Consider the following 18,359-nt stretch of genomic DNA (forward strand, 5'->3'; position numbering starts at 1 on the left):
CAGCAGCAGCAGGAAGAGCAGCAGCAGCAGCAGGAGGAGCAGGAACAGCAGCAGCAGCAGGAAGAGCAGCAGCAGCAGGAGCAGCAGCAGCAGCAGCAGCAGCAGCAGCAGCAGCAGGAGCAGCAGCAGCAGCAGCAGGAGCAGCAGCAGCAGGAGCAGCAGCAGCAGCAAGAGGAAGTGATCGTGAACTCTACGGTGATCACGATTGCGGTCGGATGGGGAATCACCTCTCTGCTGCTTTACCTTCCGTCAAAATTTCCCTTCGCCCCCCCCCGACCCCCGACCCCCTCCCAGACTCCCTCGTAAAACCCGGCGAGTCATCCCCCATCACCCCCCATCGCCACGCGAGGTTTTTTGGGAGGCCCTTCTTATCGTAACCTGTGACGGCGATAAAAGTTTAGGGGTTTTATTTTTCGCGGTTGTTGTTCTCTCACGATCGCGTGGGCAAACCGCGGGCAGGTGAAATGAAACTCGTTGATTTCTTACCGGGTAAGGGCCACACTGAGCTATGAAGCGCCTTTTTTTCAGGAACAACCCGGCCCACAAATGATGTTTTATCTCTCTCTGTCAAATTTAGCATTCTCAGGAAGAACGTAATCAACCAGGTAGGGTGTTGACTGTTATGTTATCCGACTCTCTGTTGTATTACATTATATTTCTACGTGACTTTACCGAAAGAACCAAGAAGATGAATCCCTGCAGTCACGAAAGCTTTAAATCGAAAATTATATTTCTAAGTATACCAGATTTGTGTTTCTATTTCATTTATACCTGATGATGATTGCTTGTGTTGCAATCGAAACGTCGTATGCTAGTATTTAATTTATTATTTTCTCTTCATACGTCACTTTACCGAAAGAACCAAAGAGCACAAATGATAGCTCAACGAAGTGGTTAACCATCACCACGTGGGACTTTACAGCAGCCGAATACTCATAAACGCGTGACGTCGCTTCGAAATGCGGAGGGGGAAAAACCGGAGGAACCGGAGGGGAATCCACACGACCACGGGAGAGAGAGAGACACGCAAACTTGCAACGTACAGCAGGCGTCAGAGTTGGGATGGAACCCAGGACCTCCTGCATACCAGGCGAGGGAGTTAACATCTCCTAGCCACTGGGTTCGAGAGGAAAGGCAAGAAAAGCAGTCAGACGGTGCCGACGCTACCGACAATTTCCCAAACTCTGCGGTCCTCCACATATCGAGATTTTTCAGACGAACACTCCCCGAGCGCGAGGGGGAAACGCTCTATGCCGAAGAGGAAGGGGGGCTTCGCTACGTTTCACAGCCGCAGCGTGCGGGAAAGTTTCGCTGCGGGGCGGCGACGTTTGCCGCTGCTGTGACCACCATGACGCCGGCAGGCGACGGCTACAATTGTACTCGTAGAAAGTTAAAATTATTATCAATCAATCGGTCAGAATTTTACGTGCTAACATCGCCCCCAATGAAGTAGGCATCGGGGCGACGTTACGGCCGAACGGGAACGGGGCGGCAGGGCACCAAGCGAGAGTGATGAAGCAAGAAGCCCCCTCGGCGGTCGACACAGACGGAGCAAAGCATATTGAAATAAAGCGCACGAGTCAACGTTTAGATCGTCACAGTTGGGCGTCTACGAGTTTCGAGCGAGACACTCCGCGGGCTCCCCAACACCTCCAACGCAGTCGAAACAGACGACGCGTCGTCGTCGTAGTAGCAGCAGCAACAGCAGCAGTAGCAGCAGCAGCAGTAGCAGCAACAGCAGCAGCAGCAGTAGCAGCAGCAGCAGTAGCAGCAGTAGCAGCAGTAGCAGCAGCAGTAGCAGCAGCAGCAGTAGCAGCAGCAGCAGGAGCAGCAGCAACAGCAGCAGTAGCAACAGCAGCAGTAGCAACAGCAGCAGTAGCAGCAGTAGCAGCAGCAGCAGTAGCAACAGCAGCAGCAACAGCAGCAGCAGTAGTAGTAGCAGCAGTATCGTAGTATCCTCACGGTTAACACGCACAGACCCCGCGGTATTACCCGGGACGGCCCGGCGGATTCCAACCGCGAACCATCTGCAAAGACGCTTTCCAAAGCGCTACGGATGCTTCGCAATATCACCCCCCCAATCCATGCCGCCCAAACCCCAGGCCTCCCCCCCCCCCCAAATCCGCTACCCCGGAGAGATGATGATGATGGGCCTAGGCACGCTCCGGACGCGAGCCACGCTTCTGTAGGAAGAGCCGCGCGGAGAACCGCATCGGCGGTTTTGCAATCGCGGTAAACCAGAAAGGGCAACGGTAAACCTGAAATTTAAAAAAATCGACGAGCGTTTGTGGATTTATTTCTTTTTTCACTCGCGTTTGCGGGGGGGGGGGTGACTCAGATGTGGCTTTTTGTTTTTCCACGACCGGAACTGGCCGATTAGGCTTGGGGTAAATGAAAGTTGGGGAGTGGTGGCGCAGCGGTGAGGAGCCGTTGCCACGTGAACCCGGCGGTCGGTCTCCATAACGACGGAGAGTCACGGCCTGTCCTCCTGGTGGTAGTTGTTGCACTCTCCCGAAAAGAACACCGCGCCATGGACAAATGCCGTTATAATATACGAGCTGTAAGACCCGGCTTCGCCCGGGACTTGGATTCACCACGCCCGGCCACCTTTGTCTCCCCAGTGGCGATGTTCACACACCGCACCAGTTACTAATTTGAGGCCGAGTCGACCTAGGGGAGGCCCAGGACCGGTGCAAATAATCGTCGCTGGTGTTGGCCGTGAGCGGGAATCGAAGCCGGGTCGCCGGGTTCGTAGCGCAGCGGCGCTAACCGCTGCACCACCGCTCCCCACGTTTACACAAGGACACACACACACACGGGCAGATCTAACTCATTCACGCTCCCAATCGTAGCTGGGAGGCGTTAAATCAACCGCTGTTCGTAGCCGTGGAACAACACTCAAGGGAGAGGAAGGGTGGACGGGGTGATTTTGCAACAACAGTAAAAAAAAGTAGCATTCATCCGGAGACCCGGTTACGGTTCCACACAAATATTCGGGCACGCACACACACGCATACGCGCACACACACCCATAACCCCACGTGGGCCATTCACTATTATTATTTTTTTTACCAGGTAAGACACCCCACTGAGTTTGCTATGTAGTAGAGCTCTTTATACCGGTAGGAACCACCTGGTTCCACCAGCCCACAGGGGATTATTGTGTCCGTCCGTTGTGCATCCAAAAATGGGAGGGGTGGGGCTGGGTGGAGAGGGGCTGGGTGGGGAGGGGCTGGGTGGGGAGTGTGGGGAGGGGCTGGGTGGGGAGGGTGGGGCTGGGTGGGGAGGGGCTGGTCACCCCGTGATGCCCTTATAAAACTCAACGTTTAACCTACTCACGCCGGCTTGTGCCCGCCCTCACAGTCGGGCATATTTGCGGAATACACCACGCCGCCGTTGACCCTGGCCATTGACCGAGCAACCCAACGTTCCTACCAGCTCCCTCCGCAGCAGGAATGTGTTCAGAAGCGACGTGGGACCATCACAAATGATAGTCCAACGAAGTGGCCTTATCATCATCATCATCGTCACCGTCGTCACCACGTGGACATTTATAGCAGCAGTACACTTCGGCAATGTTTTCTCCTGATGAAGGTTGCTTGTGTTGCAACCGAAACGTCGCGATTGATTTCATTTCTCGATTTAAAGCTTTCGTGACTGCAGGGATTCATCTTCTTGGATCTTTCGGTAAAGTCATCACGTAGAAGGAAAATAATAAAAATAAAACAATAAAATACAATTCTCACGACGTTTCGGCCACAACGCAAGCAGCCGTCCTCAGGTGAAGAACAGGTCTGTCGGAAAGACGCTTTATCATCATCATCATCACCGTCAGACGCTGTCTTCCCGACAGACCTGTTCTTCACCTGAGGACGGCTGCTTGCGTTGTGGCCGAAACGTCGTGAGAATTATTTTATTATGTTTTACTTTATTATTTTATTATTTCCCTTCTACGTGACTTTACCGAAAGAACCAGAGGGCAAGCAGCCAAACACTCTAAAACGCGTGACGCCGGTTCTCAACGTGGAGGGAAAGAACCGTATGACACGCAGAAAATTCCACGTTTAACCACACGGGGGGTTGGTGGGTGGGTGGAGAGGGACAAGCTCCGAATAAACCCAGGTAAAGCCCCTAGTCCTGAAAAACCACCACGCACACACACAGACCAAGATGCCCTGTGTAATCATTATAGGGGGGGGGGGGGGGTTCCCCCCGTTTTGGCAATCAAACAGGAGGTTTTAAGACGTTCAAACACCAAACGGATCCCTTTCGCAAGGCGTCAAAGTTTATTTGCACGTTTTGCAGAGGTCGCAAACGGGTTTTGATTCCTTACCCGTACCCGGCCGCACCAGGGTCGCAAACGGGTACCCGTACCCGGCCGGGTATGGGTAGCCGTTCCCTACCCGTACCCTACCCGAAATGAGTGACAAACGGTGACTCACCAGTGACTCACGGCCTACCCGTACCCGGCCGGGTACGGGTAGCCGGGTATCGGGTAGGGTACGGGTATCGGGTACCCGGTTGCGACCTCTGACGTTTTGCCACAAGTAAGGCTCGTGGCTAACGCAGACTCCATGCCTTGTAAAAGGCATCGATTTGGTGCTTGAACAACTCGACACCTCCTGTTTTATTGCCAGCAAGGGTCAAACGAAACCTTCTCATGTTATCATCATTGTGGATTCTCGCACAGAAAAAGGCCCCCCCGTGAACATGCCCTGCGCGTAGCTTTACACGGGCCGGCCGGGGTCAAGCGCCCGGCCGCCTTTGTCTCCCCAATGTTACTTTTACACACCACACCAGGTACTCGTCCAAGGGCTGAGTCGACCGAGCCGAAGCATAGAAGCAGGTTGTGGGTGCAAACCCATAGACTGACACAGAGACCCATAGACTCGCATAGACACCCATATAGAGACCCATAGATACAGATACAGACCCATAGATACAGATACAGACCCATAGACTCACACAGAGACCCATAGACTCGCATATAGACTCATAAAGAGACCAATAGATACAGATACACAGCCATATACTCACAGAGCCATAGATACAGAGCAATATACTCACATTGAGACTGATAGAGAGCTCCATAGATTCGCAGAGACACACTGACCCATACTCGTATTCCCAACACTCACAGATATCCATAGACTCACAGACAAGACACCCATAGCCTCACCGAGTTCCAGACTCACGTCGAGATTCATAGATTCACATCGAGACCATAGACTTGCAGAGAGACCCATGGACTCACACAGAGACCCATAGACTCACACAGAGACCCATGGACTCACACAGAGACACATATACTCACACAGAGACACAGAGACCCATAGACTCATGCAGAGACCCATGGCATCAAACAGAGACCGATGGACTCACAAAGAGACCCACAGACTCATACAGAGACCCATGAACTCATAGAGACCAATGGACTCACACAGAGACCCATAGACTCGCATAGAGACCTATAGACTCACACAGACTATTTTCAATGAGAAAACGTGTGCATGTGTCATTCTATTTTTCGATTTAAAGCTTTCGTGACTGCAGGGATTCATCTTCTTGGTTCTTTCGGTAAAGTCACGTAGAAGGGAAGTAATAAAATAATAAAAATAAAACATAATAAAACAATTCTCACGACGTTTCGGCCACAACGCAAGCAGCCGTCCTCAGGCGAAGAAATGTGTAATCATTCTTCGCCTGAGGACGGCTGCTTGCGTTGTGGCCGAGACGTCGTGAGAATTGTTTTATTATGTTTTATTTTTATTATTTTATTACTTCCCTTCTACGTGACTTTACCGAAAGAACCAAGAACATGTGTCATTCCTTCACGTAAAGTCCTGGTCACAGAAGCAAAGTTTGTGGGGAACAATATTCATTTTCTATACTTATGAGATGGAAGCAATTAGAAAATAACACTTACTACCCAAAAACAAAAACAGTGTTACAAAGTGAATGATCACCTTGACACTCACTCTTACTACTGCCTCTTGACAAACGCGTGGTGATGATGATGACACTCCTGACAATAATTAAGATTCTGATGATGACTAAACTTGCTGATGAAATCACTCTCTGGCTTAGTCAAAGTCACGAATGAAACCTCGTCCGGGTAGCGATGCAACTGCAGATGATTATTATTCAGATTTGTGATTATCATTACGCCGATAATGATGATGATGACGCTTATGATGGTGATGCTGCTACTGCTCCTACTGCTTCTAATAGCACAATAAGTCCCAAACCTGTCACCACCTTATCAGTGCCCCTACCTAATTACAGACCCATTCAGACCTAAGTGGTCACCCCGTGCCACTTATACATCTCAACGTTCATCCTGCAAAGTCGCATCACAGGGGAGAAACACAAACACATAAACATTCACCACTAGTACACTCACCACCACTACACTCACCACACAACTAGTACATTCACCACACGTACACTCACCACTAGTACACTCACCACTAGTACACTCACCACTAGTACACTCACCACTAGCACACTCACCACACAACTAGTACACTTACCACCACTACTACACTCACCACTACACTCACCACTAGTACACTCACCACTAGTACACTCACCACTAGTACACTCACCACTAGTACACTCACCACTAGTACACTCACCACTAGTACACTCACCACTATCACACTCACCACTAGTACACTCACCACTAGCACACTCACCACTACACTCACCACTACCACACTCACCACTATTCTGTACAAGAATGCCAGCTAAACGGGATGTGTTGACAGCTTTGAGAGACCATGCCATCTCAAGGCTGTGTGTGGTGTGTTCCACCGCGTCTCACAAATGCAATGGTGCTGCTGATTGTGATCCATGATTGTTACTGTGATTACAACGTTGAAGGTGATGCCGGCAACGATGCAATGCCCACACGTGGCCCATCACAAGCCACGCAATCGTATCGGACCACCTCTGTTGTTTTAAAGAACGAAGAAGGGATGATTACTCCACGAATCTCGCTGTAATTGACGGGCGAAAACGTCCAATAGTAATGTTGATGTTACCTTGTCTCCCTTGACTCCAACACCTCCACCACCCTTGCCCTGCTCGTCCACCGCTTTGCCCACTCCACCACCTCCACCACTGGACCCCGGAGCGGAGGTCGCCTTCTCAGTCGCTTCCACCTTGATCAGCCTCTGCCTGGGACTCAGATACTTGACTTCGGCTGGAGGGGGGCCCTTGCCCCCCTCGATCCCACCACCACCAACACCACCACCACCTCCACCAACACCACCAACACCTCCACCAACACCACCACCATCATCATCGTGCTCTTCGCTGTCACACACAGCCTTGAGACGTTCCAGTGCCGAGGCTCCAACAGGAGGGTAGTAGGACTGCTGCTGCTGCTGATGATGCTGCTGCTGATGCTGCTGCTGCTGATGATGGTGGTGGTCTTGGACACAAGGGGAGGATGATGACGAGGATGACGATGACGACGCCGCCGCTGCTGTTGATGATGATGATGGTTGTTGTTGTGGTGGTGGTGCTGAAGTGGAGGAGGTGTTGGTGGCGTTGTTTGATGTCGACAAATGTGGAGGTTGAGGGGGGAGGAGATTCGCCACGCTTCGCTCCGTGCTAAGTTCCGCGCAGTGTTGCTGCTGCTGTTGTTGCTGCTGCTTCTGTTGTTGCTGTTGTTGTTGTTGCTGCTGTTGTTGTTGTTGTTGAACCTGCGGTGTCTTTTTAATGCTGCCCACGTTCACTCGGACGCTGCCACCAGTAGAATCTCCCTGAAGATCAGACTGATGCTGCTGCTGCTGCTGATGATGATTCTGCTGCTGCTGATGGTGGTGTTGGTGGTGATCGGGTTTGGGCTGAGGACAGTCGCTTTTCCTGTTTCCCAGCACGAACCCGAACCTCTCCCTGAACCACCTCGCCATCGTACACTCGCAGCACCCTGCGAGCCAAAGCGTGGGGGTGGTGGTGAGGGTGGTGGTGGTGATGGTGAGGGTGGTGGTGAGGGTTGTGGTGGTGAGGGTTGTGGTGGTGAGGGTTGTGGTGGTGAGGGTTGTGGTGGTGAGGGTGGTGGTGAGGGTTGTGGTGAGGGTGGTGATGAGGGTGGTGATGAGGGTTGTGGTGATGAGGGTTGTGGTGATGGTGGTTGTGGTGGTGAGGGCTGTGATGAGGGTTGTGGTGAGGGTTGTGGTGGTTAGGGCTGTGGTGGTGAGTGAGGGTGGTGGTGAGGGTGGTGGTGAGGGTTGTGGTGAGGGTTGTGGTTGTGGTGGTGAGGGTGGTGGTGGTGAGGGTTGTGGTGAGGGTTGTGGTTGTGGTGGTGAGGGTGGTGGTGAGGGTAGTGGTGAGGGCTGTGGTGGTGAGGGTGGTGGTGGTGGTGAGGGCTGTGGTGGTGAGGGTGGTGGTGGTGGTGGTGAGGGTGGTAGTGAGGGTGGTGATGAGGGTTGTGGTGAGGGTGGTGGTGGTGAGGGTGGTGATTGTGGTGGTGAGGGTGGTGATTGTGGTGGTTGTGGTGGTGAGGGTGGTGAGGCGCTACCGCTCAACGACGTCTGCTGCTGCTGCTGTCCCCCGTGTCAGCTGCCGTCGACGTCTCCTGCGTCTCTCTCCCCACTCCTCTCTGCTGTGGCAGCTGCCTCCAATCTCTGTGTGTGTCTCTCCCCACTCCGATCTGCTGTGGTCGATGTTTCGCCCTTCTCTCTCTGTGTGTGTGTCTCTCTCTCTGTCTCTCGCTGTCTCTGTGTCTCTATCTCTGTGTGTCTCTCTGTGTCTGTCTCTCTCTCTCTCGCTGTGTCTCTCTCCCCGCTCTCGCTTTTGTAGCAGCTGCCTCTCCCCGCCCTCTCTCCCCTCCTCTTCCTGTCTCTCTCAGATGCTCTACCCCCCCCCCGCCTTGTCTCTCTCTCTCTCTCCCAGCTGCTCTGTCTCTATGTCTCTCTCTGTCTGTCTCTGTGTGTCTGTGTGTGTCTCTGTGTCTCTCTCTATGTCTGTCTCTCTGTGTCTGTGTTTCTGTCTCTCTGTGTCTCTCTGTCTCTCTGTGTCTGTGTGTCTGTGTCTCTCTGTGTCTGTGTGTCTCTCTGTGTCTGTGTGTCTCTCTGTGTCTGTGTATCTGTGTGTGTCTCTGTGTGTGTCTCTGTGTGTGTGTCTCTGTGTGTGTTTGTCTCTGTGTGTGTGTCTCTGTGTGTGTCTCTGTGTTTGTCTCTGTGTTTGTCTCTGTGTTTGTCTCTCTGTCTGTCTCTGTCTGTCTCTGTGTCTCTGTGTGTCTCTCTATGTCTCTGTCTCTGTGTGTGTCTCTGTGTGTCTCTGTCTCTGTGTGTGTCTGTGTGTGTCTCTGTCTCTGTGTGTCTCTGTGTCTCTCCCAGCTGCTGTCTCTGTCGGCTCCCCTCCCCTTGTCCCCGCGCGCTGCACGCCGGGAAATCAAACAACACGGAAAACCCGCCCCTACTGCGCATGCGCACACCGGGTGAGAGAATGGGGGGGGGGCCCCAGCGATACGAACGCTTCCCATTGGTCAAGGTGAGCGCGAGACGCGACGCGTCAGCCAATCAGAGAGGCCGTACGATTGCACAATCTCCCCCCCTGCCCCCACCCTCGCGCCCACCCCCCCACTCCCCCCGCGCCCCCACCGCCCCCCCCGCCATCCCCCCGGCGGGGCACGTGACCGACAGGGACATTCCTGTATTTAAAGGGACAACGTGATTCTTTAAAGGGCGTGTCGATTCACCGATTCCTCGCCGGTGTATCGACTCCCATAACGATCCATTTATAGTTAACGGAATATAACCAGCAATTAAAATTCATTCAATTTGTTTAGTACGTTGAGCATTGCGTGTAAATTGAATCACAGTAAGAACTAGAGTTTAACATCGAAAGCGAACGCACAGGAAAAGGAATCATTTTTTTTTTAAATCGCATCGAAGCTCTGGATCGATACACTTTAATCGAATCGTGGATGATGTGATGAATCAGCACATTCTCAAACGAATCTTCGCGATTTGGAGCATCGCTTAGATTCAACAATCGACTCCCATTGGCCCTTGAATGGCTCCGTAATCGCACACGGAGTAATCGTAAACGTTCGATTCTGGCACAAACGATTCCACGCAGGTGTATTGAGTAACGAGAGTGGTGATCGGCTTAATAGGATGGCGTGGCCATGTCTTCATCCAGCAGTAGATAGGCCATGGCTGACGATTATTAATCGATACATCTATGCAATTGACACCACCACTGCTCAATGAAAAAGCCTTCCCAACGCCGTTGACAGTCACGGGGGGTGATTGACCATACTTCACCACGCTGGTCAATGCGAGTTGGGCGAGGGGCGGTTCAGATACCACTTTTGTGAGCCGGGGTTCGTAGTGCAGCGTGCACAACCACAGACAAAGGTCCCCCGTGTAGCCTGCAAGTGCTGTTAGCGAGCACCTATTAAGGCCGACACGTGGTGTCGTCAACAACAGACCGCACCGGCCACTCAAATCGTTCAAGGCTGAGTCGACCTAGGCGGAGGGCCAGGAGCCGTTCACATTCACAAAATCACTCGCCCACTGATGTTGCCGGGATTCGTAACGCAGCGGTCACTAACCACCGCGCCACCGCTCCCCACACACACAACGACAACAACTACGTCACCGAGCCGACGTCACAAAGGCGCTTGTGCCAAGCGAGGTGTACCCACACAAAGGCAAAACAAAAAACCCCCGTGTAGCCTTTAACAGACTGTAGGGGCAAGTGCTGTTAAGCGAGCAGCACCTATGAAAGCGGGAACGGTACACGAGGGGGTGGGTGGCTAGCACCACGCTGGCCACCAGGTACTCATTTGAGGCTGAGCCGACCTAGGGGGAGGCCCAGGACCGGTTCCGAAAAATCGTCACCGGTGGTGTTGGCCCTGGGAATCGAATCCCGGGATCGCCGGGTTGACTGGGACACGTGCCGAGTCTAGCGTCGTGGATGCGTCACACAGGAGGGGCACCACGTGGGTTGGCACGTGTTGTCTGTGTGTGCGTCACTCTGAGCGTGGCCGGAAATCATCCCAGTGAACATGCCAACGTTGGGTCAACGTTGGCATGTTTACTGGGATGGGCCCAACGTTGTTGGCATGTTTACTGGGATGGCCCAACGTTGTTGGCACGTTTACTGGGATGGGCCAACGTTAGCCCAACGTTGGAATACTCGTTGGTTCTTTCTGTAAAGTCGCGTAGGTGAAAATAAGAATTATAATAAAATAAAATCAAAATGAAAATAACAAAATTTTGTTATTTTCATTTTATTTCATATTTATTTGATTTTAAAAAAATATTTTAAAATGAAAATAACTAAAATAGTAATAAAATAAAAATGAAAATAACTAAATTTAAAATTTGTATTTTCTACCTACGTATGGATTCCTTGCAGTCACGAAAACTTCAAATCTAGAATCAACGTTGGCTTGTTTACTGGGATGGGCCCAACGTTGTTGGCATGTTTACTGAGATAATCCAACAGCCCTTGTCGCTGATAACTTTAGTAAGGCTCGCTGGAGTCTCAAGCCTCGTGTGTAAGGAGAGTCCTGCCACGTGTTCACTGTCGCCGAGTGATGCTGCTGCTGCGTTATCTCAAATGTGTGATTCGCAGGTAGTTTTTTAGGTTCAGCATTGAAATGAGTTGGCCAGTACCAGTTCTACCGGGTGTGTAGGTTTAGCAATGGCAGGGAACTCGAAAAGCCGGAGCAACAACAAAAAAACCCACGCAGGACAGAGGAAGAGAACACGTTCCTTCGGAGTGGACCGGTAGGAACTTGGTTGGACAGCGCATTCGTGCACGACAGACAACTAATCCCTGGTGGGCAGTGTGGAACCTGTTGTTCCTACCTGTATAAAAGATAACTTGACTTGAGATAATCTTTATTTGGAGCTTTCGTGACTGCAGGAATTACTCTTTGGTTCTTTCGGTAAAGTCACGTATAAAGATAAAATAATAAATTAAATAATAGCATACGACGTTTCGATTGCAACACAAGCAATCATCATCATCAGGTATAAATGAAATAGCAATAAAAAAAAATCTAACCCGAAAACTATAGACAGACATATAAGCAGACAGATATCACAGAGATACATAGAGAGAGAACACACATAGGCACACAGAGAGAGAACGTCTCTGTGACGAGGCCTTAAATAGAGACAGGGGGCGGGGGCGGGGCGGAGAGAGGGAGGGGTTAGAGAAAATTAGCATGTCAATGAGTAGGACGACGCGTGGTAAGGTGCGCAAGCTTGAAAATTAGGAGAACGGGAGAGAGACACACTAAATTAAATAACCTAGCAAAATATCGAAATGTAATGTAATGCAACACTTGAGGTAGCCAGGCAGCCAGCCAGGTAGCCAGCCCCCTTAACTATTGCCCCCCCCCCCCTTGCTTAGGCCCCTCCCCTTACCACCCCCTCCCTCAGGCCCCTCCCCTGAACCCCCCTCCCTTAGGCCCCTCCCCTGACTACCCCCCCCCCATATCCTTAGGCCCCTCTCCTGACCACCCCCCCTCAGGCCCCTCTCCTGACTCCCCCCTTTCTTAGGCCCCTCCCCCTCCCCTCCTCCCTTAGGCCCCTCCCCTCTTCGTACCCGGCAGTAGGTCTCCACCAATCAAAGCACTGTTTGTATTATATATATATTTATGCACGACAGACAGTCAGACAGACAAATAATCCCTGGTGGGCAGTGTGGGACATTGTTCCTACCTGTAAAACTTCACAAACTCCACTCGACATCAATCGCTGTTCTGCCACTCAGCGGCGGTGACCTCACGGAGGGGGGCGTGGCCTCACGGAGGGGGCGTGGCCTCACGGAGGGGGCGTGGCCTCACTGATGGGGGCGTGTTAGACACATCCCCCTCAGTGAGGCAGATGTGATAGCTGCCTCCCCTGGTGCTTTTTCATTGCAGTTTCATGACGAGACCAGCGAGCCTAAATATCTTGTATACACATACTGTACGGGAAATAAGTTACCTGGAGTATGGAAGGCGAGGACATGAAATGAAGGGGTCTACAAACATTACGTTGGTGACATACTGAGATAGTAACAGGCACGCGCTTATTGCCCGCGCTCCATACAGTTACTGAGGGGTTGCGCAATCAGAGGGGAGGCTGAGCTCGTCACTGCCTCACCTCTCGTCTCTTCCTGTATTTGCAGCGGAGCTCCGCAAATTTGGCGATTTTGACTATAAAAACGATTGGAATCGTACAGAGATAACATTAATAACACTGATCAGTGGAACAATCTTAATATTTATTTCATCAGATTTTTTTCGTAACAGCTATTTTCATTGGAGTATGAAAGGTGAGGCTCTGCCTCCCGGCGCGACAAATGCCGCGAAGTTTGCGGAAGCATTTGGCGAGGGGTTTCCTCGCCAAATGTCTCGGGCGGCCCCTGGTGGTTCTAACTTTTTTGCGTTTCGTACGGTGGGATCCGACGATGCAATTTGACCTGACTTTGTGCGTTGGGTTTACAGACACCGACGTGCTCACGTGGGTGTCTGTGAACCCAGGACGGGTTGCTCGACGTGGTTAAAGGCCCCTGGAGTGCGCGAGATCCACGCGGTTGGTTTGCTGAACTGCGGTGGCGATATGTGAACTACCTCGCCCGGTACACAGGAAGTCGTGGGCTCGATCCTGACGTCTGCTGTATATTTAGAGTTTGCGTCTCTCTCTCTCTCTCATCATCACGATGGCTAGGAGATGTTAACTACCTCGCCCGGTACACAGGAGGTCGTGGGCTCGATCCTGACGTCTGCTGTATATTTAGAGTTTGCGTCTCTCTCTCTCATCATCATCACGATGGCTAGGAGATGTTAACTACCTCGCCTGATACACAGGAGGTCGTGGGTTCGATCCTGACGACGCCTGCTGTATATTTGGAGTTTGCGTCTCTCATCATCATCACCGTGGCCAGGAGATGTTAACTACCTCGCCTAGTACACAGGAGGCCGTGGGTTCGATCCTGACGTCTGCTGTATATTTAGAGTTTGCGTCTCTCTCTCATCATCATCATCATCACCGTGGCCAGGAGATGTTAACTACCTCGCCTGGTACACAGGAGGTCGTAGGTTCGATCCTGACGACGCCTGCTGTATACAGTATCTGGAGTTTGCGTGTCTCACTCATTCTCATCATCATCACGGTGGCTTGGATATGTTAACTACCTCGCCTGGTATACAGGAGGTGGTGGGTTTGATCCTGACGACGCCTGCTGTATATTTGGAGTTTGCGTCTCTTTCTCATCACAGTGGCTAGGAGATGTTAACTACCTCGCCTGGTACACAGGAGGTCTTGGGTTCGATCCTGACGCCTGCTGTATATTTTGAGTTTGCGTCTCTCTCTCATCATCACCACGGTGGCTAGGAGATGTTAACTACCTCGCCTGGTATACAGGAGGTCGTGGGCTCGATCCTGATGCCTGCTGTATATTTGAAGTCTGCGTGTCTCTCTCTCCGTGGTCGCGTGGATTTATTTTTCTCCGGGTCCTCCGGGTTTTACCTCCACATTTAGAAACATGCATTGAGATGATTTAGATTCTAGATTTGAAGCTTTCGTGACTGCAATAATTCATACTCTTAAGTTTTTTCGGTAAAGTCACGTAGGTAAAAAATAAATTATAAAAATAAATATTACATTACAATAAAAAATATAACGGAAATAAAATAATAAATCACGACGTTTCGGAGGCAACACAAGCTTCCGTCTTCAGGTGGAACCGTCACAGCACAATTGCTGTATCAAGTCAAGAGAATATTCTTAGGTTTTTTCGGTAAAGTCACGTAGGTAAAACATCAAAATTAATGAAAATAAAATAAAATAAAAACAAAAAACAAAAATCACGACGTTTCGGAGGCAACACAAGTCTCCGTCATCAGGTGGGACCGTCACAGCCGAATTAGCTGCAGCTCCGTCATCAGGTGGGACCGTCACAGCCGAATTAGCTCGCCAAATGTCTCGGGCGGCCCCTGGTGGTTCTAACTCTTTTGCGTTTCGTACTGCAGCTAATTCGGCTGTGACGGTCCCACCTGATGACGGAGACTTGTGTTGCCTCCGAAACGTCGTGATTTTTGTTTTTATTTTATTTTATTTTCATTAATTTTGATGTTTTACCTACGTGACTTTACCGAAAAAATCTAAGAATATGATTCCTTGCAGTCACGAAAGCTTCAAATCTAGAAGTCAAGAGAAGTCCCATTTTATTTCCATAATTTTTTCTATTATTTAGTATTATTTCTTTTTTACCTACGTGACTTTACCGAAAAAACCTAAGAGTATAATATAGATTATGTTGGTGCTGTAAATGTCCAAATGATTGGCCACTTTGTTGAGCTGTCATTTGTGACCAGGCTGCTTCTGAAAAGAATGTAATACCTCAGTGGGCTGTGCCTGGTAGAATGATGGGGGTGGGTTCGTTTTGTTTTTATTTGTTTGGGTGATATGTTTACCTTTCTTGTAAGTTCCGCTGCTGTCGTGTTTTGTTGTTGTTGTTGTTGTAAAGCTCTTACCCGTCCCTGCTGGACATCTGTGAAAAAGAGCTTTGTAGCGTTTCGGATTCCTCCTGCAGTATAAATAAAATATTGTGATTCTGAGTTGTAAAGCTACAACCACAATTTCACATTCTAAACTAAGCTACTTTTTAAAATCCTTTATATTAAGTTCACTTGCTTGCTTGCTTGCGCGCTTACGACCGTGCAAATCTTTCGGTCGTTTTTTAACCCACTTCCCGTGATCCAACCGAGCTGACATTTTGCACACAGACTCGTTGTGCGTGACAATTTATTTTCGTGAAAAAAAAAATGTCCATAACTTTACACTTTTTAGGAAAATTTTTTTATATTTAATTACCAATTGCTTAATGGCGGCAGGCAATCATCTGACCCATAGGTGGCAGCCATCTCAAGCCAGAGGACGAGAGGACTCTAGCCGCCACGCATATAAAGGATTTATAGTGAAAAACTTTGTTTTTACGGGTTAATTTTTATTTTACCAGGTAGGCTCCACTGAACTGTATAGAGCTCTTTTTCGGAAGCGACCAGGCCACTGACATTTTATTTCAAAGAAGTGGCTGATGGTATTTCCCCTTCATGCCTGCATTAACCACAATACTTGCAGTCAAAATGCATTTTGACTGCAAGTATTGTGGTGAATGCAGACATGAATCCTGGTAAAAAGGTTTCAGTTTTATTGCCAGAAAAAAGGGGAAAACCCCTATTTTTATATTTTGGTACTGGCAAAGGAGGTCTAATGATGTAGATGCTCACCCCGAGCCCTCATTACTTTGATAGTGCAGCATTGTCTTTGAGCTGTACGCCTTTTGGCGTCCTCTGGTCGAGCACCAATTGGGTCGAGGTTCAAAAGAAAGCCGTCCCTTGGTGTGGACCAATCAGTTTCAAGGACAATGCCAATATATTATCATAGTGTGTGTTTTGTTTGCATTTTGACTGCAAGTATTGTGGTTAATGCAGACATGAATCCTCGTAAAAAGGTTTCAGTTTTGTTGCCAGAAAAAAGGGGGAAAACCCCTATTATTACATTTTGGAACTGGCAAAGGAGGTCTAATGATGGCTTATCGTCATCACCGTGTGGAAATGTATCGCACACAAATCACTCTAAACGCGTGATGTTGAGATGTTGACTGAATGCGGAGGGGGAACCCGGAGGGCGCTGGGAAAAATCCACGCGAACCACGGGGGGAGAGAGAGAGAGCGTTACATCTTTTGTGAAATCTTTGATTGAAAAAGGGGTGGGGGGCACATAAAGCAAAGCATAAAAAAAAACAAAAAAACTAAATAATGAACGAAGCAAAGTGCCGACTACACCGAGCATCTTCTTGTTTCCTCTGATCGTAAAAAAAAGAGAGAGACGCAAACTCCAAGCGTACATGCGTTAGGGTCGGTATCGAAACCCACGACCTCGTGTACACCAGGCGAGGTCGTTAACATCTCGCTCCCGTAGCACCCACAATCAGGTGGTGAAGCCCTGACCACCGCGTCAGGAGCAAGCGGAGTGACAGTGGAGCTTCATCGTCGTCGTCATCACCATCGTCATCGTCATCATCGTCATCGTCGTCGTCGTCATCATCATCATCGTCGTCATCATCGTCGTCATCATCATCATCGTCATCATCATCATTGTCATCATCAGCATCGTCATCATCAGCATCGTCATCATCGCCATCAGCATCGTCATCACCATCATCATCGTCGTCGTCATCATCATCGTCGTCGTCATCACCATCATCATCGTCGTCGTCATCATCATCGTCGTCGTCGTCATCATCGTCATCGTCGTCATCATCGTCATCATCATCGTCATCATCGTCGTCATCGTCATCATCATTGTCATCATCATTGTCATCAGCATCGTCATCATCATCGTCGTCGTCGTCGTCATCATCATTGTCATCATCATTGTCATCAGCATCGTCATCATCATCGTCGTCGTCGTCATCATCATCATCGTCGTCGTCGTCATCATCATCGTCGTCGTCGTCATCATCATCATCGTCGTCGTCGTCATCATCATCATCGTCGTCGTCGTCATCATCGTCGTCATCATCGTCGTCATCATCGTCGTCGTCATCATCATCATCGCCTCCTCCTCGTATTTGTGGGTCGTGGCACTGCGTCGCTAGCGCGTTGCGCTCCGGCCTGCCCTGGACGAGCCGCACTCGTGCACCGCCGCTCCTCAAGATTTTTGTCGTCTTTCATTCCTCCACTGGTGCATCGCCAGCTGCTGCTGCTGCCGCTGCCGTGGCTCAGGGTGGGCCACGAGTTCGATTCCCGCTCACGGCCACCACCGGTGACGATCATTTTAACCCCTCCTGGGCCTCCCCTAGGTCGACTCAGCCTCAAACGAGTAACTGCTGTGGTGTGTGAACATCGCCACTGGGGAGACAAAGGCGGCCGGGCGTGGTTCATCTTACCTGGACGAGCCGGTCGGAGCTGTAATACCGTCACGAGCACACGAGAGGGCGCGATCACCCCGCAAATCGGTTTCCCAAAGGCCCCACACGCTTAGCGGAAGGTTCAAGTTCAAGTTCATTTATTAGGTGTAGCCCTGTGAGCCATTCGGCTTTTGAATCGGGTGCAACCGCAACAAACAAAAAAAACAAAAACATGAAAAAGAAAACATCTTAAAGTGAATATGTGACTAAGTGCAAACAGAAAAACCAAGAAAAGACAGCAAAATATTGCAGAAAAAGCACCGTACACCAACGCTGTGTGCAAAAATCCCAGTGGGATTCAAGTCAAACAACAACAACAACCACAAGACAACTTAGATTAAGGCCATCAGTCTAACTCTGTACTACAACAAACAAACATGGCCAAACCAAGAAACTTTTCGAAAATCACCTAAACAAAG

At 50.1% G+C, this 18,359-nt stretch overlaps 1 protein-coding gene across 1 annotated transcript; it reads right to left on the reverse strand.

Moving 5' to 3' along the window:
- Positions 1–6,661: 6,661 nt before the first annotated feature.
- Positions 6,662–9,434, reverse strand: LOC144736243 (uncharacterized). The gene is made up of 2 exons (XM_078618868.1): positions 8,531–9,434; positions 6,662–7,939 (listed from the first exon to the last, which is right to left on the reverse strand). Exon 2 carries the CDS (start codon positions 7,920–7,922, stop codon positions 6,963–6,965), a length of 960 nt encoding a protein of 319 aa, XP_078474994.1. The 5' UTR covers positions 7,923–7,939; positions 8,531–9,434; the 3' UTR covers positions 6,662–6,962.
- Between the last annotated feature and the right edge of the window lie 8,925 nt (positions 9,435–18,359).

The sequence above is a fragment of the Lampetra planeri genome, chromosome 59, assembly GCF_965212315.1.
Source record: "Lampetra planeri chromosome 59, kcLamPlan1.2.h2, whole genome shotgun sequence".
NCBI classification, from domain to species: Eukaryota; Metazoa; Chordata; class Hyperoartia; order Petromyzontiformes; family Petromyzontidae; genus Lampetra; species Lampetra planeri.